Source organism: Castanea sativa, chromosome 12, assembly GCF_040712315.1.
Source record: "Castanea sativa cultivar Marrone di Chiusa Pesio chromosome 12, ASM4071231v1".
NCBI lineage: Eukaryota > Viridiplantae > Streptophyta > Magnoliopsida > Fagales > Fagaceae > Castanea > Castanea sativa.
This window is the reverse complement of record NC_134024.1, coordinates 40,850,278-40,875,250: the sequence shown is the minus strand read 5'-3', so window position 1 is coordinate 40,875,250 and position 24,973 is coordinate 40,850,278. Positions and strand designations below refer to the sequence as shown.

General features: G+C 36.1%; 2 protein-coding genes across 4 annotated transcripts in view; both read right to left on the bottom strand.

The window, feature by feature from the left end:
- Positions 1–24,973, bottom strand: part of LOC142619924 (uncharacterized) — a 100,701-nt gene that overhangs the window by 14,471 nt on the left and 61,257 nt on the right. The window lies entirely within an intron of this gene.
- On the bottom strand, positions 4,816–16,774 carry LOC142621307 (TMV resistance protein N-like). The gene is made up of 9 exons (XM_075794624.1): positions 16,547–16,774; positions 14,756–15,286; positions 9,579–10,674; positions 9,182–9,457; positions 8,196–9,086; positions 7,497–8,103; positions 6,218–6,413; positions 5,711–6,089; positions 4,816–5,205 (listed from the first exon to the last, which is right to left on the bottom strand). Exons 2-6 carry the CDS (start codon positions 15,256–15,258, stop codon positions 7,507–7,509), a joined length of 3,363 nt encoding a protein of 1,120 aa, XP_075650739.1. The 5' UTR covers positions 15,259–15,286; positions 16,547–16,774; the 3' UTR covers positions 4,816–5,205; positions 5,711–6,089; positions 6,218–6,413; positions 7,497–7,506.

The following is a 24,973-nucleotide window of genomic DNA, read 5'->3' as shown; positions in this document are numbered from 1 at the left end:
GTAAACCTCAATAGTTTTCCCTAGCTGTGCCTCAAACATTCTCGTCATCATCCTTTGGTAGGTAGCCCTTGCGTTTTTCAAACCAAAGGGCATTACCTTATAGTGATAATTCCCTGTCGGAGTGACGAATGCAGTCTTCTCCTGGTCCTCAACGGCTAAAGGTATCTGGTGGTAACCTTGGAAAGCGTCAAGAAAACTCATCCGAGGATGTCCAACAGTAGCGTCAACCAATTGATCAATCCGAGGCATCGGGAATGAGTCCTTTGGGCAAGCTTTGTTTAAATCTGTGAAATCTACACAAACTCTCCACTTCCCATTCTTCTTTTTCACCACCACAGTATGGGCTAACCATTCAGGATAAAACACTTCTTTGATAGCCCCTGCCTCTTTGAGTTTGAGCACTTCCTCTTTTACGGCCTCGGAATGTTCTTTGGAGGACCTCCGAGGTGGTTGCCTCCTCGGCACTACAGTTGGATTGACCTTTAAATGATGACATATGAAGTTCGGATCAACTCCAGGGGCCTCATACGCGTTCCAAGCAAATACATCCATATTTTTCTTTAAAAGTAAAATCAGCTCTGTCTTCTCTTCCTGCGGCATTTGAACTCCAACCTGGAAGAATTTCTCAGGATCATTGTCTATGAGAATTTTTTCCAATTCTTCACATACCGCTTCATCTACCTCGGCTGTGTGAAGAGACTTTGATTGCTATGTCTCTCCGTTAGCCGAGGCCGAGGAGTCTGGTTCTGGTCGACGCAGAATTGCAGCCGTGACACACTGTCGAGCCACAGACTGACTCCCAAGTAACTCCACCACCTGGTCTCCAGAATGAAATTTGACTTTGACATGCAAGGTTGAGGAAACAGCCCCTAACGCATGCAGCCAAGGTCTTGCCACAATAGCTGTATAGGGAGAATAAGCATCGACCACGATGAAATCTACGTCTACCACCTCCGGACCTGATTGCACCGGCAGTCTAATCTGTCCCTTTGGAACGACAGCTCTCCCTTCGAAGCTTATCAAGGGTGAGTTATATGGCATAAGATCTTCAACTCTTAACTTCAAGCCTCTAAATAGGTCAGGGTACATGATATCTGCACCACTACCTTGATCAACCATTACCCTCCTTACATCATAGTTCCCTATTCTGAGGGTTACCACTAAGGCGTCATCATGAGGCTGGATGGTCCCCATCTTGTCCTCTTCAGAGAAACTTAGGACTGGCAGGATACTTGCCTTAATCCTCTTCGGCTGATCCCGTGACTCCTCGGCCAATGTTTGAGCAACTGACATTACCCTGAAAGGAGCTGAGCCAGTCCTACCAGGTGCTGCAAAAATGACATTGATAGTACCTAGAGGAGGTCTGGATAAAGGACCGTCGTGGTTTGCCACTCCTGATTGGTTTCCTCGCCCGTTGGGTTGGTACAGAAACTGCTTCAGCTTTCCCTCTTTAACCAATTGTTCCAGATGATTCCACAAAGTGCGACAGTCCTCGGTGGTATGACCTCTCTCCTGGTGATAATGGCAGTGGAGATTTTGGTTGCGTCTCAAAGGGTCCCCTGCCATTTTATTTGGCCATTTGAAAAAAGGCTCATGCCTTATTTTCTCCAACAGCTGCTGCACCGGCTCCCTGAAGACGGTGTTGACCACTTGTGGGGGTATGTGACCAGCCTGCCTGGAAAAATCCCGCGCAGGCCTATTGTTGTTGTATCGGTCCGACCTGAAATCCCTCCTTTCTTGTGGGATAACCTTCGCCTTGCCCTTTCCTTGCTGCTGATCCTCCTCAACCCTTTTATACTCGTCGATGCGATCCATCAGTCGACGTACGCTTCTGACAGGTTTCTTCGTTAAGGATTTCCTCAAGTCATGCTCCGTTGGTAGGCCGACCTTGAAGGTCCTTATTGCTACATCGTCAAAGTCTCCGTCAATTTCGTTGAACATTTCCCAATACCGGTCCGAATATGTTTTCAGGGTTTCCCCTTCCCTCATGGCCATGGATAATAAAGAATCCAATGGACGAGGAACTCTACTGCACGTGATGAAGCGAGAACCAAATGCCCTAGTAAGCTCTTTGAAAGAATCAATGGAGCCTGCCCTTAAGCCGTCAAACCATCTCATGGCTACGGGCCCTAGGCTAGAAGGAAAAATCTTGCATAACAAAGTTTCATTCCTGGAATGCACTGCCATTCTCTGGCTGAAATGGCTTACGTGCTCCACAGGATCCGTCCGACCATTGTAAAGAGTGAAGGCCGGTTGTGTGAAGCGCCGAGGTAACCTCCCCTCTTCCAATCTGCGCGCGAAGGATGACCTGGAGATTTGGTGTAACGCTCTTCCCATTGCGTCATTTCCTAAGCCCCTAGGGGGGTAGTCTCTGCCACGCCTCCCATGCAGATTGTCTTCCTCGGAAGAGACATATTCACCTGGGGGAGTTCTGGATCTCCGCCCGTAATTGTCATCCTCGGATCCCTCCGAAGAGGGGTCAGAGACTGGAGGAGTTCTCCTTCTCCTTTCGTGACGCAATCTCCTCCTTAGGCCGTCAATCTCCTTCTGCATGGCCCTGGCATTTCTTTCGTAAGGAACTCTGCTTCCTCCTTGCGAATGACTTGCACTTCTGATGGTGTGTGTAGTATGTACACTTCCTTCTCGGTTCTCTCCATGATCAGGATGTAAGGAGTGATCCTCACGCTGGGAGCCCACGGACTCCGCGCTGCGTTGTGGTTCTGATCCTACCATGATGTCCTAAACTTCCCTAAAGACTAAATCCCCACAGACGGCGCCAATTGTAAGGACACAATTCAAATTCCCAAACCACGACTGGGAGGAAATGGGCTTGAAAGGCCTTTCTTCACAATGAATTTGTAGATGATGGGTTTGTAATTTAGATTTCAAGGATGGTTTAGACAATTACAAAAAGAACGGGCTTTGGGCCCAATGGAACAAAACAAAGAATCGTTTGCAAAGAGTAAGACTGAGAAATCGTCCTCGGATTGTTTCCGAGGATGGTTTATAATAATATTTCTCAAGTTTGGATACAAGTGTTGATTATCATTTACTATTGACTCTATCTCTTCTACTCCCAAAGTCCTCCCCTTGCTTCGTATGCCTTCCCTCCTATTTATACTCCTCCTCTTCTCTTCATCATCTTCCACTTTATGGTTGCAACCCTGATTTTTGGATACTTGTCCCATCCATTCTTCCCTAAAGCCCGCTGGGATTTTGGGACCAAGTTCCAAGCTCTATGCTTAGGTCCCATCCTTCCATCTATTCTGTCAGCGTATCAATTACAGAGTCTTTAATATATGGGCGGTGGTAGCAGCTTTACTTCAGACATTCCACCGCTCTTTCTACTGTCCTCCACGTATACTGTGTATCCTCGGCTTAACATTCCGAGGACAAATCTACTCCTCGGACGGTATGGGACACTTAAATACTCCACGATCATTTTGATGTTTTCGGATTTGGGTTTCTAGCCCAAAAGACCTCGTTGGGCCGTCCTTCATAAATTACTGGGCCCAATACCCCTACAATAATATTTTGTTTATTCCAAGGAATCTTAAATAAATTATTTATTTTTCTCATTCTATCCTTAGATTTGAATGTTAACTACCAAGTCTTTAAAAAAAAAAATCCTCTAAATAAATAATGAAAAACCAAATATAAACTATTAATTATGACAAATTCATTAAAATTATAGTCTAACATTTCAAAATGACAAGTATAATACAAAAATAACTATTTAAATTCTCAAATGTTTTTATTCTTAATAATAATTTTTAAAAGAGTTTAATCCATAATAATTTGCTTTATATTGTATCTTAATTGCTTAAATAACAGAGAAAAATGGTTAGAATTGTCAATTTATAAAAAATACAATTTTCTTTAAACTTAAGAATCTGGATTCCCACCTGTTTTAAAGAGAATCCACATTCCTATTGAGAGGGGTTTAAGGGGGGAATCCAGATTCCGTTGGTATCTGATTTCCAAGCGTGATTTGCAACCAAATATGAGAATCTTTAAACATTTCTAAGAATCCTAAAACATTATTCCGTACCAAACGCCACATAAGTGAACATTACCAATTATGAGCAATTTAAGATGATATTTTTTTTAAAAGGACTCTCAGGATTCTAATATGCCTATTTTAGTTCAAGCAACTTTAAGGCTATATCTTTAATTTCTTTTGTTCATAGTCGTGAATAAAAGGATTAATGAATTGCAAATTTTAAGATTACCAAAACCGTTCCAAGTCTATTGAACTATATAAAATGGTACGTTGCTCAAGTTTTGAAGATAACCTCTAAGTATATTTTTTGTAAGAACATTATTAATGTCTACAAATATATAACCACAATCTACTATGCTTTCCAAACTCTTTAGGGTAGGATAAAAAAAAAAAAAAAAAAAAAACTCTTTAGGGAACTCTTGATAAACTATGTTCTTGTCATTTCATGTTGTAAATCATGCATCCACTAACCATCGTCATTAACTTTTACAAGAGATTTATCAATAAGAACCCCTAATGGTAAGGGCCAAGATAATCCAGTATTTCTACATGATTTTCATGTATTCTTCCATTGTTTTCTATAATCATGATCATGTTAGAGGCAAGCATTCAGTTGTTCATTACAACTTAGTGTTTTCAATAAAGTTAATAACTCAATTATATAAATAAAGTAGGAGTTCAAGTGTTCAAATTTTGACCGAAAATTATTCAACTAGATAAGAATTTTTAATTTTTTTTAGAAAGGTAGATAATCTTGATTGACTAATATGACATCTGCAAGCAAAGTTCTAAAAGATACATGGAACTAATTCTCTCCAAAAAACTTCGATTTTTTTTTTTTATATCAATTTGAACATGACAACTAATTTTTGTAGTGTAATATAGTTTATGAGAAGACATTACTTCTAAGAATACTAACAGAGAGAAATCCCAAGGCTTGCAGGCTTGTCTTGCAGCTTCAACAATCCTTGCTCCTTCACACAAATACAAAACAGCTGCTTTCATAGAAATATAGAATCCTTAACGGCCCAGCTGAAACAACAGCCATGACCATACATCTATCTCTATTTTTACAAAAAAAAAAAAAAAAAAAAATTGAATCCCCTCTCCATTTCAGGATTGGTTGCCATTTGGAAGACTCCTCTATAAACGTCTGGACTTATTTTCCACTGTCAAGGCTTTAATCTGAACTGTTAGCTAACCTGCACATAGAAATCAAACGATTACTTCGTTTTTTTTTTGATAAATAAAGGCAGCAATGCTGCTCCACAAGGCAATGGAATATGAGACCACTCGTCGACGGAGGAGCTCCACCAATGAAGGAAGAGGACCATCAACATCAACAAGCATTTATATGTGACATTAACAGAAATCAAACTATTACTATACACGACCACATTAGTTATGGACAGATCTAACCAAACTAGATTTCTAGATGACAAGAAGAAATAAGAAAGCATTTTAATAGTTCCAAACAAATAATACCCCTTTTTCATACTTCAAATTAAAGCAAGCCAAGTTATACGTAATGGACAACAAGGAAAAATATAAGAATTAGAATTCTAGTTTATTCATTTTGAATTACCTGTCAATTTGTCATACCTTTTCTTACCAATCAGCTTGTGCTTATGGAATTCTAAATTGAGGACAACCCATATGCATAATTTTGAATGGAAAACATGGGACAAAACAATAAATTAATAATACCTTAGGCAGTAAAAGCTTTCCAGTTTTGATCTTTACTTGCTTTACAGCACATGATTTCTACTGCCTTTAAAACACCAACAAAAACCTTTTCTTGCCATTCCTTTTTTGGTAAATTGAAACAAAGGTGTCAAAATAGCACAATATAAAAAGAGTAGGAGTTCTCTGTTTGTTATCCAAACTAATGTTCATAAAGACTTAGGGGCAATGGTTGCTAGAGATCAAAGCTCTGCTAAAACGTCCGTCTACCTGTCAATCCCAAACATTTGCAAATTGCTGAATGTCCATCACCACAGCCTCTCTATCAGGTAACTCTGCCACGTCTTTGTTGCTTCCAAGAATACTAACAAAGAGAAATCCCAAAGCTGAATCTTCAACAATCCTTCATAAAAAAAAGCCAATAAAGCTGTTCTCACAATAGGATCTTTAACAACCCAGCTAAAACAACCAGCCACAGATATGGACCTCTATTTTTACAAAAAGAAACTGGATTGCCTTTCCTTCTCTTACCCTTGTAGCTCTCATCCAACATGGTTGGTTGCCAGTTGGAACACTCTCTAAAGGTGTGGACTTGCTTATTATGCTGCTGTGGAGGCTTTTCTTTGTTTTTGAACTGTTAGTTACCAATGACAACAAAAAGTAATTTTACAATACTTTGACCACAATAGTGGCAGACAAAGGTTCTTTATTCACTGTTGCCTTGCTCCTATAAGTCCAAATAGACCATAAATTAGAGACAAAAGACAAAAAAAAGTACTTTGAAGTTCTAACAATGGCCCCTGATGCCCTTCATACAGCTCTTCATCCAAGCCTGAATCAAGTAATGCTGAATGAAATCCGTTCTAATGGACAGATCAAACCAGCTAGATTTCTCTACATGACAAGGGGGGGGGGGGGGGGGGAAATCTGGTCTAAGCTTTCAGCTTCTAGGACACAAAGGACATAAGTCCTCGGATGCCTTTTCAATTAAGGTTGTGCCGGTAAGATCAATAGAAGACCTACCAGCTTGGTTTCTACAATTCCTGGTATGCAACATCCATTTTCCTTTTTCAACAAAATAAGACCCATACTTACTTGGAATGAAGCTTTATGAGCTTGTGAGCAACACAAACAGGAATTAGGAAAATTCTCTCAGCATCATTATGGCTATAGAGTTTTCAAACGAATATAGAATTCCCTCCGAAAGTATCTTTGACTAGGACAATTGCCACAACTTTCAGAGAACCTAAGCAATTTCATTGAACATCCCTTTGGGGAAATCTAATAAAATTGGAACCATATGCATATAATTGGATATTTATAAAGGTGTAGCATCAATTCAATAAAAATGTAACAGGGGGAAACACAAAAGAAAAGAAAGAAAAATATAACCAACAAAATACAGAGGAAAAAGATTTGTCAAATTTAGATGAGATTCAGATAATATGCAGGTCTCACCCATGCCTTCGCAGAAGCGTCACATGGGATGATCAGGTGTAAGATGAATTTTCTAAGGTCATTTAAAAATATTACTATTCAATACTATCTATTATTCAGTATTTGTTTTTTGGAAGAAAACAACAAGAGATAGAACAATAAAGTAGTATGTTTGGCAACCAAAACCTACCAATTTTGATGTTTACTTGTTTTAAGCAGATATATTCTTCTGCATTTAAAAGGAATTTCTTGCCATTCTTTATTCATTATAGTCAAACAGCTAGGAGTCTCATTGACAACTCTAATCAAACATAAGGTGGGCAATCCATTAATAAATGTACACTGAAGAGAAAATGATAATGCAATGACTTACATGTAATTGCTTAGCTCTTCACCACATTCCTTGTACTGACTTCACTCCTCACAATATTTAACATGGGCCATAAATTCAGGGACTCTTTCAAGCCCTCATAAGGAATGATGCTGTTGTTGCTACACTGAACTACATTACGGTTGAGATCTTCAATGTCTTTCTTGTATACCACACGCAACCCGCATTTCTTCACCAAGCATGAAGCACTGTTTCTAATTTCAATTCCAATCTCACGGAATCCATTAGCATCATATTCCCACAATGATTTTTCACCCTTCCCCAAGAAGTGTTGAGGAAGCACATACGACAGCCAAATATGATCCGATACAGCAACAAGTCTATCGATAATGCTTATGCCTAGACCAAAAGGCATATCTTTTCCATTGGCACTCAATTTGTAGAAAACTCGTTCGTTACGAATTTGATGATGTGGAAGAGGAAAAACTACAATGCAAACAGCAATCCCAATCCAATCATTACACAAATGAGAAAAAGGTTCCATTATATTCACGTCATTCCCCATACATTGATGGCTAAACCACTCTGGAATTTCACTTCCAGGAAAAACAACATCATATCTTTCCCCATGATAGTTAGGAGAGAGTCCCTGAAACATACAAAGCATGACGCTTAGAACTTTGAGAGAGAGAGAGAGAGAGAGAGAGAGAGAGAGAGAGAGAGAGAGAGAGAGAGAGAGACCTGAGTGGACTTTTTAATTACTGAAAAAAACAAGTCAATGAATTGTTGATTGCCAGTCAGTTTGCTGCAATTTGAAAGGAAGAGATTTGGCTCAAATGAAGAATTTGGTCTCAACAGATCTGGTACCGTTTCCAATAAGGAGCAACCATATCCAACAATATAACCTATATTTAAAGGAAGCTTTGGAAAGGATTGAAGACTTGTGCAATTATTCACGGTCAATCTTTCCAGAATAGATAGTTGAGCAATGCTTTCCGGAAGGCAACCAAAATTATTTCCACTTAGATTTAATTTTTGTAAAGAGAATAAGCAGGCAATATCATTGGGGATTTCCTTGAGATTGCAATTACTTAAATTCAATTCCCTCAAAGAAGACAAACCAAATAGAGAAGACAATTGCAAGCCCATGGATTCGGAACTTCTCGACATTGGATTAAAAGGGAGAAGCTGAAATCCACCAAAAGCTATTTTTTTTAAAGTTTCAAAAATAGCACTAGAAGAAGGCATCTGTCCGTTCACATCAACACTTTCACCACGCCCCAAGTTCTCTAGTAGTTTTGAGCAGCCGCAAAGATTGAGATCTTTAAGCCACGTCATATTAAAAAATGTGCTAGGAAGAGACATAAGATTTTTACAATCCCTTACATTCAATGAAGCAAGGCCACTCAAATTCCCAATTGATGTGGGTAGTTTTGTAATAGCAGTGCCATCAAAGTGAAGCTCTGTTACACGTCCCATATTCTCCCCAAATTCTGGAATTGTATTTATTTTTGAGCAATCAGAAAGAATAAGGATCTTTAGAGACTCTATCTCAAATTTTCTTGGAAGACTTTTGAGATTTTTACAACCTTTTAGATTAAGAACAGTAAGCTTTTTCAACATCTCCGAAGACTGCAAAAAGCCATAGACAAAATAATTTTTAGCTTAAAAAATCTTATAGTTTAATGAAACTATTGAAAGAAAAATTGTAGAAGGGTAATTATTACCTTTGTGTCTGTCCAAAGTCGTTCAATGTTGCTAAAACACAGGTGAAGTTCAATCAACTTATTTGGTAGGAAACTTGTTGGCAAATTTTTTGAAGGGTATCCACGCCAATTAAGAAATCTTAAGTCATTAGGAAGATATTTGGGATCATACATGAGGTGAGAATCTTCAATTATAAGGAGTTTCAAACGATTCATCTTTGAAAATGATTCACGATTCCAGTGTGCCCCTTCTGTTCTTAGAAATGTTAAGACGATGCCTTGAATTGCTTCTGTTCCCTAATAATCATGAACAAAGTGGATTAGTGAATTGTAAAATGTATAATTACCAAAACTACTTTATGTTAAACTATGTTGAATTAATTAGGTATATTCTTGGGTTCTATCAATAAGCGCTTACCGTATTATTTGTCAACACATTGTCAATATCTTTATACAACCACAATCTACTACGCTTCTCAGGTTGGTCTTTTGGGCACTTTTGACGGACTATATCTTGACCCATTTCTTGGAGTAAATCATGCATCCACAATTGATTGTCTTCCAACTTGATGAGGGATTTTTCAATAAGAGTACTTAATCCAATTTTAGGGTAAAGCTCAAGACAATCTAATATTGGAATAACAGTTTCTTGATTTTTATGATTAAAGAAGCATGCAATATTCAAGAAAATTTCCTGCTCTGTTTCATGTAGTCCATCAAAACTTATTTGAAGTACATTGAGAATTTTTCTTTCAGGAAATTCTCTAAGCCTATCTAATACACTTTTCCATTCAGAAGTACTTTTTCCGTTCAGAAGGGAACCCAACATCTCAATGGCTAAAGGAAGTCCATTAGCATAATGTACAAAGGCTTGAGATAGCTCTAGATAATCTTTAGCAGGATGCTCTTTGTCAAAAGCTTTTGAATTAAAAAGATGAAAAGCTTCATCATTAGTCAATACTTCAGCCTCATATATTCCATCTACTTTTTGTGTCTTTAGCAATTTCACATCTCTTGTTGTTATGATAACTCTACTACCTGGACCTAACCAATCATGCTTTGCAACTAATTTGTTCAACTGGTCTAATTCATTTACATCATCAATAATGAGAAGAATCTTTTTGTGACGTAACCTATTCTTGATCATGTAAACTCCATTATCAACATCTTTTACATTCACGTCTCTTAGAATCAAAAGATCATTCAAAAGTTTTTGTTGTAACTGAAGTATGCCATATTTTTCGCAAACTTCCCTGACATCAGCAACAAAACTACATGCTTCAAATTGATTAGAAATCATACTGTAAACAACTCTTGCTAGAGTTGTTTTACCCATTCCTCCTGTTCCCCAAATTCCTATAATGCGAACACCATTTGACTCTAGAGCTAAATGTGACATCAATTTCTCAACTCTGGAACTTGTTCCTACTAGTCCCTCGGTAGCTACAAAGAATGTATAACTCGGTTTATTTATTATCTCTTTCACAATATTGTCAATAACTTCTACTTCAGGCCTACAATGAGGAGGGAATAACAAATAGTGAGTTTGAACCTCCCATGAAAAGACCCAAATTAGAAAATTTTGCAGATATATAGCATTTAGTATAGTTGATTAAGACTGAAATCCCAACAAATAAATGTATATACAACTTATAATGCAAAATCTGAATGTATCATTTTAGTTTAGTTTCATTCCTTAAGAAACCTAGGTTTAATTTGAGACATATGCACTATATACTCAATATTATAAATCTGAATATTAGCTGGATTAAAAAAAAAAAAAAATCTTATTTCATGCTACCTATGTTTCCATGTTCGGATGGGTTTGGAATCTGATAAGTTTTTGACCTAGGATAGTATAAGCAACACCAGGAATTTTTCCCCATTGTCAACCAAAAAAAAAAAAAAAGAAGAAGAAAGAAAGAAAGAAAGAAATTTTGAATGTAAGATTTGCTTTTATAACACAATGTGTTCTCTTAAAACAAAAGTTACTTAGGGTTCTACTTAGTTTAATTGGTAAAGTTTATTATCGTCAAATAAGAGATCTTGGGTTTGCTCCCTGTTTACCCCCAAAACCAAATGGTGTCTTAGTATGATGATAAAAAAAAATCATTAGGAGCAAATGTCATATATTAAAAATATATACAAATAAAAACAAAGGTCTCTTTGTGTTCCATTGCATTTAATTGAGTTAAATATTGCCCATATGGAAATAATAAATGTCTTATAAAATGTTGAAAAGGTGAAGAACAACTTTGGCTGAAATGATAACTTGTATTTCTTTATCTTTATGACAATTGGGACTTGGGAATGTAGTTATTTTTTTCTCATAATTGTTAGTGGGATTTTTTGTGAGTAATGCTATGTTCAAAATATTTCATAACAAATTTTAGGTGGGAAGTTGTTACTCGTTCTAATCTAAGCCCACCACTAAAATAAAGGCAACTAGTTGCAACTTATTGCCTAGGATATATTGTGAAATTGTTGTTGTGAATGTAACATTTCATTTTCTTTTGGTTAGTATTGCCCTTGAATGTAGGCATAGATTTTATCAAATTATGTTAACATTTGTGTCTAGTATTGCTTACCTTTTTATTTACATGTTTTTCACAACAAATTAGTATTCGAAGTAGAACTTCTACTATTACAACAAGTAACTTATAATGAGTTTACCCAGATTTTTTTTTTGACAGCTCTGTTTCCACATATAAGTTTGACAATTTTTTTTTTCTCTCTCTCTCTCTCTCTCAGAATATGATATTAAGTAGAGCAGCCACAAGAATTTGTAATTGCTTGAGCAACTGTACATTTCAAATTATTCATGCAATAAAAAATTGTACATGAAGCAAGAATTTTAGTTAATCTTTTCATGGTTCATCTTTTCAGGGCTCCACAAAGTCCAAGTGCATCTCAAATTATTGATGCATAAAATATGTTCAGTTTTACATATACTATTGGTGCGCACTAGCAGAAGTTCATTAAAAGTTATAAATGTTATGGAGGAAAATATTTCACTTATATGTTAAAAGAGTTTTGTAGCTCAATCAACAACTCTTGATGTTTCCAATAAAAACATTTAGGGTTCAAATCTCCTCTCTACCACAGTAACTTTTTAACTATGAAAACATAAACATTTCACTTTTATCATTAAATTGAATAATAAATAGGTAACAAAAATAAGATAAGAGAAATTTAAATTACATTGGGAAAATTGAATGTATTTAAGTAAAAGAAAGGAATGGAATGGAATTAAGTAACCTTAATTAGATGTTTTAAAATAAAGAAATGGAAAAGAATGAAAATGAATGGAACGTAAGTAATCTTGTTTGGGGGTAACATGAAGGGAATGGAATGAAATCATTTTATGACAATATTACTATTAGATCTCCAATTTTAAAATAAAGGGTTGAATATATAGGGGTATTTTGGGAGTTTAGTAAAAAATTTATTAAATCTAATTTTATTCCCTCCTATTTCTCCCAATTTCGAGGGGAATGAAAATTTGAGGTTTTAAGGAACTAGAGAATAATGAGTGTTCCCTCCTACTTATTATATTCCCTCCTACTTAAACTTTCAAACAAGGGAATGGAAGTTCATTCCCTCTATTAAATTAAAACTCCCAAATAAGGGAATGAAAGAATATTCTAAAATTATTCTTTTTATTCCTTTCCATTTTATTCCCTCCTCCCAGACAAGGCCTTAACGACACAAACTTTTTTTTTGAGAGAAAGTTTACGACATAAACTTAAAAACTATGATATATAGATGATTAAAGTAACTTGAAATTCTTTGAACCTTTAATAGTATAATTTAAAATAGTATTTAAACGTGTTGAAGATTTGATAATAAAGTTTATTTTAAACCAATATTTATGAATAACTTTAATATACTTATTATAGAAAGTCATATAACATAAGCACTTTGTGCGACATATTAGGCTCTTATGTAGTGAGCCACAAGGAACATATACAATGCGTATAATAATTAACACAACTTAAAAAAAAAAAAAATCTGTGGCTATTTTATTTTTCATAATGTGGCTATTTTATTAAAGAAATTTTATTTGGCTAAATTAAGGCCCTCACAACTATGTTTATAATTCTAATCAATTCAAATTTAAAGCTCTTTTTTAAATAGAATTTTATTTTGACTAATTATAATAACGGTGTTTAATTCTATTGCTACTTTATTTGTAATGGTTAGGTTTTACATTTGTGTTGGCTAATTCCCGTGTTAAGTTTAATAAGTGTTAGAGAGAGTTGAATTTAAATAGTTTGCTTAGTATCAAGTGAAGGAGTAACATTGAAGAAATCAAGCATGAGAAGACTCGTTCGAGTAAACTTCATACAAAAAGTTTACAAACCCTCAGCTTGACATTCTATTGACCCAAACTTAAACAAGTTTTCTCAATTGTGATTTTAGTAAGAAGTTAACTATCTTTTCTAGTCCAACAACTTAACCTAATTTTTCAATATAATGTTACTCCTTGACCTAGAAAACTATTTAAAGGGAGCCTTCTTTCACTAAGCCTATACAAAAAATCCTTCCCCATGCTTTTACAACCTTTAGCCTAATTTGATTTATTGCAAAACCACAAAAGGTGTTAAGCATACTAGTGTGTTCATTAGTTTTTCCATCCAAATGCTTCTTTAGAGCATCAAAGTTCTGATAATTGAAAACAAGTTCATTCGTTGAGAAGTTTTTTAGAGGAATTCTAGAGTTTTGCAGCAACGACAATGGGAGGTGAATTGGCTTTTTATTTATTTTATTTTATTTTTACTTCATCATCAAATTTGTGTGATTTTTACCATTTTCATTGCTTTTAGATTTTGGTGATACTTGTAGCGGTTGTACACAGTAGCAGAGTCAGAAATTTTTTCAAGGGGGCTAAGCTATATATATATAATAGTAATAATAATAATAATAATAATAATAATAAAAAATCCAAATAATGACATACACACACATATTTATTTATTTATTGCTTATACATGAAATGTTTGTAATTTTGATTTAACATATGATATTTTCTTACATTAATAAAAATATTCACATCAAATAAGTGTTTTTACTTTTTACATCTTTGCAACAGATCAATTTTTTAACTCTGAACTTATATGAAATTTGATCACGGTCAACATGTTAATCCATTGTCCATTGTTTACGCTATTGGGTTCTAAAATCATATTGTTTAGTAATTATGTTTAGTATTATTCTATAAATTTTTTTTAAAAAAAACTCTTTTATTATTCTTATTTTTTTTTTCTCCCACCTTCCAAAGATTGAGATTTATTTTGAATCTTCTTATTTAACAATTTTAACCTTATCATATTCTATACTTTAAATTTAAAACTATTTAATGAGATATTTCTTGATAAATTAAAGGATCAAATCATCAAATCTTATTTCCTAAAAAAAAAAAAAATCAAATCTTACTCTGTTCAAAGTAATATAAATTACCTATCATGTATAATGTGGGTGGATTTAACATAAAATATATTATAGTCAAAACATCATATTGTATGATGTAATTCATGGTATATATATATAGGAAGAGCTATTTGAAACATTTTTTAAAAAGTCAAACTACTTTACCTATCTTGTGAATGCCACCCGGAGAGATTGGCCACTTCACTCAAAGCGGCTCGCCAAGTTTGCACCTTCTCTGTGTTCCCCTTCAAACGTTTTTCATGCTTAGCAAAAGCTTGTGCAAAAGTTCCCTTCTGATTTCGTACATCAGATGGGTTCACTTTATAAAATATAGGTAAAACGGTCATTTCCATCTCTTTCATGCATCGAATGATCTCTACAAGTTCATCTAAGCACCATGTCGAAGATGCATAGTTCCTTGAGAGAATAACAATAGCAAATCTCGATTCTTTTATTGCTTTCAATAGTTCTGGTGCAATAGATTTTCCTCTCTCTAGTTTTTCATTGTCTCTGAAGGTAGAAATACCCGAACGTTGCAAAGAAGCATATAGATGGTCAGTAAAACTATTGCGCGTGTCCTCACCTCTGAAACTAAGGAAAACATCATATATCCACCGTCTTGAAGAAGAAGATGATGATGACAACAGTGAGGCTCCTTGAGTACTCATTGAATCCAATGGAAATATGTTGGTAAATCTTGAACCACAATAAGGATAAAAAATAAATTAGTAAAAAAACAATTTGAAGGATGTGTGTGGAAAGTAAAATAACTAGCTAGGAAAGAAGAATATGATTTAACGTGGATTTTTTGAGAAAAGAAAAATAAAAGAGATAGATGTGTCTGAAAAGTGAAAATTTACAAATTTAAGGAGTTGCAGTAGTGGTTATAAAGCTCAAAAGCTAGCTTGAAATAAAGCAGCCTTCTCGAACCTTTTCTTTTTCTCTTACTAAGGGTCTGTTTGGATAGAACTTATTGCTGAAAACTGAAAACTGAAAACACTGTACTAAAATAATTTTTTAACGTGTAAAAAGTACTGTTCATGCCAAAAGTACTGTTCATTGGCCTAAAATCACTGTTCATGGCCAATGAACAGTGACAGATGCGCTTGGAAAAAAAAAAAGGGGGCTGGACGTGGACGTGGACGTGCTATCCAAACGTCCTCTAACTAAATTGATTATTCTTGAAAGCAAGTATTTATTTCCCACTAACAAGTTTGAACCCCTTTTTATTTACCTTGGTCTTATCTTCGAGAAATCTTCCTAGCAAAACAATGACCAAAAAATATTTTTAAATGTAATGATTATTTGTAATATAAATATATACACACAGGATAAACTCAATTATTTTTAACTGAAATGATAAGACTACATCCTTCCTCCACACATCCTGAATAGAATCAGGTAGGGAGTTCTTATTACAACAAACAAATTAAAGGTTCTGAGAGAGGCAACAAATTTAGCTAAAGCATTTGCATCCCTAAAAATGAGAGTTGGGAGAAAAGAACATTTATAAAAAGAAGTTTTGACATCAATTATAAAATGTTTTTACCAATTCAAACTATCTACCATGTCTCTTTTAACTGTAGGAGTTACCAGATCAAGCATGAGGGGATCAGTATCAAAACCCCTTTTGTTTTTTGAACTTTAATATGTGAAGAACTTAAGTGTGTTCAGCAAATAGACTCTTAATTAGTGTTGCTACTCCCTTACTCTTAGTACAAGAATGCAAGAAGTTCAATATCCTAATGACCCTAGTGGCTACCATCTGTTTGAAAGGAATAAATCGTAGCATATGTTGATAAATCTTGAACCACTAAGTAGTTCCATTGCAATTTCAAATTGAAGTAAAATAAATTAAAAGAACAAAAAAAAAAAAAAACCTTCGTTGTGAATAATTTTTTTTTTCTAGGAGGGAAGTAGAAGACATGGATGTGTGCAAGAAAAGTAATAACTTACAAATTTGGAGAATTGCAGAAATTGGTTGTTGTGAAGTTCTATAATAACCTCTTGAAACAACGCTTCTTGATACAGTTCGAATTTATAGAACAACTTTTTGCTTTATACTAGAATTTGTTTTTGTTCTTAGGCAATGCTCTCAAAAAAATAATTCCAACCTTTTCTTTTATCTTTACTTCTGCTCAAAAGTAGCTTTAAACAGAGTAGTTGTGAGTGACCCTTTCTTTCCAGGAATTGTCCTTGCAAAACAACAACGACAACAATTATTTTTAATCTTTCTTTTTCTTTTTCCCTTGTCAAGATGCTCTCTCTTTCCTCTAGGCATCCTCCAGTCAAAAGGATGACTGGAAGTTCTCAAATTGATTAAAAATAAATAAATAAAAAAAGACCCACGAAGACTTCTTTTCTTTTGGCAAAATAGGGTATGCAAGCGGCCATTCCTCTCTTTTAACTGTAGGTATCAGATGAAGCATGAGAGGGGATCAGTTTCCAAACCCACTTTTGTTTTTTAAACATTTGAATATGTCAACTTAATTAAGTGTGCCCAGCAAATTGACTCTTTGTAATTCCAACTTAGTTGTTGTCTTGCCTTCTCAAGAATTCACTCGTAAGGTTTATGGGTTCCGATTCTTCACCTGTTATCGTTTGTTGATTTCCCAATCTTTAGAGCTAAGCTTCTAGATTTTTAACGGATAGGATTGTATATATTGGATTCGGATCTGTAATCATGGAAGAACTTTGGTAGATGCGCAAGGTAAAAGAAATAACTTGTAGCCAATGGAAAAACAAGGAAGTGATCATTTAATAGTTCCAAACAAATGAAACCCCTTTGCATGCTTTAAATTAAACCATACCAAATTATATGGGAAGGACATCTAAAGGAAAAATATGAAATTTTGAATAGTTTACTTGCTTTCAAGCAGATGATTTCTTCTGCTTTTTAAAACACCAACAAAACCTTTTTTTTTTTTAATACCCATTCTTTGTCCTTTCAAGTCAAAGTAGGGTGGCAATTTACGTTAGTGGGTCTTGTTTGTGATGCGTCGAGGTAAGGGTATTTTAATACATAATTCACCCCTGTTAACATATATAGTGTTGTTGGCTTTAGGCCCAACTAGTTTACTTGTTTAGCACTCTTACTTGTACTATACTCATATTTATTTGTACTGCACTCATATGCCTCCTATATAGAGGCACTCATGTATATTCTTTTAGTGAGAAATACAATACTATTCAATTCAGTATTTCTAACATGGTATCAGAGCCACTGCTCTGACCTTTTCTTAGCAGTCTTGTCTTTATTGGTGTAACTCCGTTCTCAATATTGCTTCCGCTGTCACGACAACTGCCGCAGCCTTTCGCCATTGAGCCTTCGAGTCTTCCAGACATCGTCCTCAGGTTCCGGACCTGCAGCAGCCGCCGTTGAGGAGTCCGAACACTGCAAAGACCACTGCCTTTTTCGGCACCGCCGTGAATATTGCTCCGAAAAATTTTCTGAAGGTACCACGAAGATCGTCTTGCTCTGATCTATCTTTTCGTGAAAACCTCACAGTCATCGGAATCTCCACGCGCCGCCAGAAGTTTCTGCACTTCAGTTCACGCGCCCACGCGCCTCCACGCGCTGAACCGAGCCGCCACGCGTTGCTCACGCGCCTCCACGCGCCATACTGATCCTGCTGACGTCAGCCCAAGCCGCGTCATCTGCCACGTCATCATGCCACGTCAGCAAGCCACGTCAGCCTGCCACGTCAGCTATCGTTGACTTTGACCGTTGACTTTGATCGTTGACTGTTGACCGTTGACCGTTGACCGTTGACTTTTCTAGAGTTGACTTTTTGCAGTCCAGGTTCTCCTTACTCAGTTTTTCGCGTAGATTTCATTTTTGCAATCCATTTTTGCATATTTTGCTTCTAAATGAAGAATAAGGACAGGTCTTCTTCCTTTTGCAACAATCATCGCAGACAATTTAGTAAACGCTTTTGCAATTTTTGCAAACGTTTTGGCCATAATATTGAGACTTGCTTTCAGCGCAATAAATCAGCTGTTTCAGGTTCTTCTGCCACTATTGCTAACATTGAGAGTGTCCAACCAATGGCTCCCGTCTTTGCACAGTTTAAGTCTTCAGGTCGCACTTTCACCATGACCACAGATGACCTTAAAAACATCATCGTCAATGTCATTCGTATGGTTGGTAATGCATCTTATTCCTCTTCTCTCTCAGCTTTGTCTCGGTATGTCTCCTTCCTCTTGGCTTATGGATTCTCGCTTGTTGCAATCACATGACACCTCACTCGTCCTTATTTTCTGAACTTAAACCTGCACCACACCCTCTTACTATTCGCACAGCAAATGGTTCCACAATGTCTGGTCATAATATAGGTTCCGTTTCAACCTCCAACTTCTCCGTTTCTGGGGTTTTTAATGTTCCTGACCTTTCTTACAATTTGTTTTCTGTGGGACAATTAGCTGAGTTGGGTTATCGAATCATATTTGATTATTCTGGGTGTATTGTGCAGGATCCAAGGACGGGACAAGAGCTAGGGACCGGTCCCAGAGTTGGGCGTATGTTTCCCGTGGACAACCTTCGTCTTCCACTTGTTGCTCCTGTTTCTATTGCCGCAGCTGCTGCAGTTCCCTCTATTCCTTCTCTTGCTCTTTGGCATGCTCGACTTGGTCACGCATCTTCTTCCCGTGTACAACAATTGGCTTCTAGAGTTTGCTAGGTTCAGTGTCTACAGAAAATTTTGATTGTGTCTCATGTCAATTAGGAAAACAACCAGCTTTGCCTTTCAATTCTAGTGAATCTATATCCACTGATATCTTTGACCTTATTCATTCTGATGTTTGGGGACCTTCCTCTGTCTCTAGTATTGGTGGATCTCGATATTTTGTTGTCTTTGTTGATGATTACTCTCGCTATAGCTGGATCTTTAATATGAAACATCGTTCTGAATTATTGCAAGTGTATTCTAATTTTGCAAAAATGGTTGAAACTTAATTTTCTAAACGTATCAAAATTTTTCGATCTGATAATGCTCTTGAGTACACTCAATATGCTTTCCAAGCTGTTTTGCATTCCTATGGCACTGTTCATCAACTAACTTGTCCAGGTACCTCTCAGCAAAATGGTAGAGCCGAACGAAAACTTCGTCATATTCTTGACACACTATTCGTGCTCTTCTTCTCTCTGCCAAAGTTCCTGCTCCTTTTTGGGGCGAAGCTGCTCTTCATGCTGTTCATACTATTAATCGCATTCCCAGTCCTGTCATCCAAAATCAAACTCCATATGAGCGCCTTTTTGGGTCACCTCCAGACTATCACCACCTACGCTCATTTGACTCTGCTTGTTTCGTTCTTCTTCAGCCACATGAGCATAACAAACTTGAGCCTAGGTCAAGACTTTGTTGTTTTCTTGGTTATGGCGAAACTCAAAAGGGGTATCGGTGTTATGATCCTATTTCTCATCGTCTTCGTGTCTCCCGCAATGTTGTCTTTTGGGAACATCGCCTCTTTGTCGAGCTCTCTCACTTTCGTGCTTCTTTATCTTCCTCTTCTGTCTTAGATCTATTTCCAGATGAGACGCAAATTCCTTCTGTAGCTGCTCCTGACCCTCCTATAGCTAATCCTGATCCTCTTGTAGCTGCTCCTGATTCTCCTATTAACTTATCTGTCCAACCACCAGAAATCCTTGATCTCTTTCCTAGTTCCCCTTTTAATGAACAGGTGGAAGATGAACAGGTCGAAGACGAGCTACCCAACCTTGATCCTGGTTCCCCTGCTCCTGCTCCGCCTGAAGATCATGTACAAGACATTCTACCTCGTCACTCAACTCGGGTAAGGTCCATTCCTGCACATTTACTTGACTATCATTGTTACACTGCCCTTGCTACATTGCACGAGCCTCACACCTATCGTGAGGCTTCCACTGACCCTTTATGGCAGATTGCAATGAAAGAGGAACTTGATGCATTATCTAAAAACCATACTTGGGACTTGGTCACTCTCCCCCTTGGAAAATCTGTGGTTGGTTGTAAGTGGATCTACAAGATTAAAACTCGCTCTGATGGGTCTATTGAGCGCTACAAAGCTCGTCTTGTTGCAAAAGGTTTTACACAGGAGTATGGGATTAATTATGAAGAGACCTTTGCTCCGGTTGCTCGTATCTCATCTGTTCGTGCCCTCTTAGCTGTTGCTGCTGCCAGTAAATGGGATCTTTTCCAGATGGATGTCAAAAATGCATTCCTTAATGGGGATTTGAGTGAAGAAGTTTATATGCAACCTCCTCCTGGTCTCTCTGTTGAATCAAACAAGGTTTGTCACCTTCGACGTGCACTTTATGGCCTTAAACAAGCTCCACGTGCTTGGTTTGCCAAGTTCAGCTCTACCATCCCTCGTTTGGGTTACATGGCCAGTCATTATGATTCTGCCTTATTTCTTCGTCGCACTGACAAAGGCACTATTTTACTTCTCTTGTATGTGGATGATATGATCATAACTGGTGATGACCTCAGTGGCATTCAAGAACTCAAAAATTTTCTCAGTCAGCAGTTTGAGATGAAAGATCTTGGACATCTCAGCTACTTCTTGGGTCTTGAATCACTCATTCTACAGATGGACTTTACATTACTCAAGCCAAGTATGCCTCTGAACTCTTGTCTAGAGCTGGACTCACTGATAGCAAGACTGTTGACAATCCAGTCGAGCTTAATGCGCATCTGACTCCCTCAGGGGGGAAACCATTGTCTAATCCCTCTCTTTACAGACGCTTATTTGGCAGCCTAGTTTATCTCACTGTTACTCGTCCAGACATGTCCTATGCTGTTCACCAGGTGAGCCAATATCTGTCTGCTCCACGATCGACTCACTATGCTGCTATTCTGCGCATTCTTCGGTACCTAAAGTGCACTCTCTTCCATGGTCTTTTCTACTCTGCTCGGTCTCCTCTTGTTCTTCGTGCATTTTCTGATGCTGATTGGGCAGGAGATCCCACTGATCGCAGGTCCACCACTGGTTATTGCTTTCTTCTTGGTTCTTCTCTGATTTCTTGGCGAAGCAAGAAACAAACTCATGTGGCCCGTTCTAGTACTGAAGCAGAATATCGTGCCCTTGCTGATACCACATCTAAGCTTCTTTGGCTACGATGGCTTCTCAAAGACTTAGGTGTGTCGACATCCTCTGCTACTCCTCTTTATTGTGACAACAAAAGTGCCATTCATATTGCTCACAATGATGTCTTCCATGAACGGACTAAACACATCGAGATCGATTGTCATTTTATCCGTTATCATCTTGTCCATGGTGCTCTCAAGCTAATCTCAGTCTCCTCTACAGATCAACTTGCAGATATCTTCACCAAGTCACATCCTAAGGGACGCCTTCGTACTTTGGTTGACAACCTCAAGTTGGTCTCACATCCATCTTGAGTTTGAGGGGGGTTGTTAACATATATAGTGTTGTTGGCTTTAGGCCCAACTAGTTTACTTGTTTAGCACTCTTACTTGTATAGCACTCTTACTTGTACTACACTCATATTTACTTGTACTGCACTCATATGCCTCCTATATAAAGGCACTCATGTATATTCTTTTAGTGAGAAATACAATACTATTCAATTCAGTATTTCTAACAACCCCTACCTAGAGACGGAACCATGTGTGGACTAGGGTGAACCTTGTCCCCATTCCTCCTCACTCCCAATTTTTATAAAAAAAAAAAATCACTACTATATATAAATACAAACACAAAAGTTTTGCAATTGAGCAGAGAATTTTATTCTGGACCCCTCCTCTCCAAAAAATTTATAAATTGACCTGAGAAACACCAAAACAAAATTATGATATCCCTTTTGCTTTCTGGATTTGTGATTTTTGTTTGTTTATTTTTTTGGTTTGTCTAAAGGATTCTCTAATTCTTGGGGCTTTAAACAAACCAAAAGGCCAACATAACAAATCAAAAATCCGGTCTATACAAAATTGATATCAAGAAAACAATCATAAATAATTAAATGTAAAGGGTAATGTGTGTTGGGTACTGTAATTGATCAATATTGAAATCATTGAAATTTTCATTGAAAACACTGTAAAATACCAAATACTTAGTTATAAACCCTTGGCTGAGAGGACCTAGCTAGACTAGTTATTTTTGAATGCCTTTCCTCTTACTTTGCTGTTTTAGGTTCTTTAACGTGGCACATGGGATGAACTCACGCAAGTAATTTACTCCTCATTAAGAAAAGAAAAGAGAAGAAAGAGTAATGTTCCTTTTTAAAAAACTTTTTATTTCTTTGAGAATAAGTACTTTAGTTAAAGTTTGATGACAATTATACTTTACACATTCAGTGTTGAGGAAAAGAAAATAAAGATTAACTTCTTGGTGACCAGCTATAGGTCCTGTTTATATTGCTTTTTTTTTTAATACATGTTTATATTGCTTTTTGACAGACTAAAAAATACAACTTTATATTGCTTTCTTTTTTGTCTATTCAAAATAGAGATGTCACCCTGATGTGTCATGCATAAATTCTTATTAGTGGAATATGCAAACTTTCTGAGTAATTCATCCTTTAATTAATTTTGTTTAGGCAGTGTGCAAATTAGCTGAAGAAAGGGTACAAGCAGTACATAATTACTCAAAAACAACTTGAAACAACGGTGCATTCTAATCTGTTATTTTTCTCTTACTAGACTAACTATTTATTTTCCCACTAACAATAGAACCCCTTTTTATTTTCCTTTAAACAGAAGTAGGTGTGCAAGTCACCCTTTTCTTCCAGGAATTGTCCTAGCAAAAGCAAAACAACGACAACAATTATTTTTAAATGGTAACGTCTTATAGCCTAGTAATTTACTAAAATATAAAAGAAAAAGAAAAAAGAGAAAGTTCCTGGTAACTGGTATAAAGTTTTTTTTATTAAAATTTACATCAAATAAAAAAATATTGAGTGAAGTTGCAGTTTTAGAATATAAATAAGTTTGTTAGGTAAATTTTGTTTTATATAAGATATAAATTCTACTCTAACCTAATCTAAGTGTATATGTATGTAAAACTTCCTTTTAGAGACTTGAATCTTAACTTTTGCCTAACTTTTACAATACGTATAAAGTATTATCTAACTTAATTAGTGCAATACTCAAGTAATTTACTAAAATATAAAAGAAAAAGAAAAAGAAAAAAGAGAGTTCCTAGTAACTGGTATAAAGTTTTTATTTTATTTTTTTATTTATATACACTTCATTTTGCTTTTTTGAAAACTTTTTTATTTTTTATTTGGGGGGGGGGGGGGGGGGGGGGGGGGAAGGAACTGGAGAAGTACTTTGGTGGAAATTAGATGGAAATCAAATAACACTTTACACATTCTGCGTTCATCAGAAAAAGAGAAAGAAAGATTACTTCCTGTTGGTGGCCTGCAATAAAGTTCCGTTTATATTGCTTTTTGACCGACTTAAAAGTTGTATTCATATTGCTTTATTTATGTTTTTTCAGAATAGAGACAGGTCAATTTCTCAAAAAAAAAAAAAAAAAAAAAAAAAAAAAAAAAAAAAAGAATAGAAACAAGTCATCGTGATCTGTCACGCATAACCACAAAACGTCAAACCCATGTAAAGTTTCTAACATTTTCCTCAGATCATAGCAGGTGGGCTGGATATGTGTCACTGGGTCAACACCGAATAGGCCCACCAAAGTGGCACATGAGATGAACTTACGCAAGAAATGAAAAGAGAAGAAAGAGGGAGTTCTTAGTGTAATTAAACCAACCGGTGTGGTTGCTCTAAGTTCCTTTTTAAAAAGCTTTTTATTACTTTGTGGATAAGTACTTTAGTGGGAGTTTGATAACAATTACACACTTAATGCATTCTGCATTGAGGAAAAGAAAATAAAGATGAACTTCTTGGTAGTCAGCTATAACTCTTGTTTATATTGTTTTTTGACAAATTATAAAGTTTTATTTCAATTACTTTCTTTATGTCTATTCAAAATAGAGATGTCATCATAATGTGTCACACATAAATGCTTATCAATGAAATTTGCAAAAACTTGGTGTAATTCATCCTCTAATTAATTTTGTTTAAGCAGTGTGTAAATTAGCTAAAGAAAGGGTGCAAACTGTACATAATTAATTACTCAAAAGCAGCTTGAAATAACGCGGCATTCCAATCTGTTTTTGTTTTTGTTTTTTTCTCTTATAATAGAACCCCTTTTTATTTTCCTTCAAACAGAAGTAGGGGTGCAATTCTCCCTTTTCTTCCAGGAATCGTCCTAACAAAACAACGACAACAATTATTTTTAAATGGTAACAATTTTACTTTAATATACATAGAGGAAATTATTTATAACTGAAAAGATAAACCCATCCCCATGTAATTGGTTGATTTATGGGTTAAGGATTCACGAATCACACCCTCTAACTGTTCTGGGTCAAGTCAACAA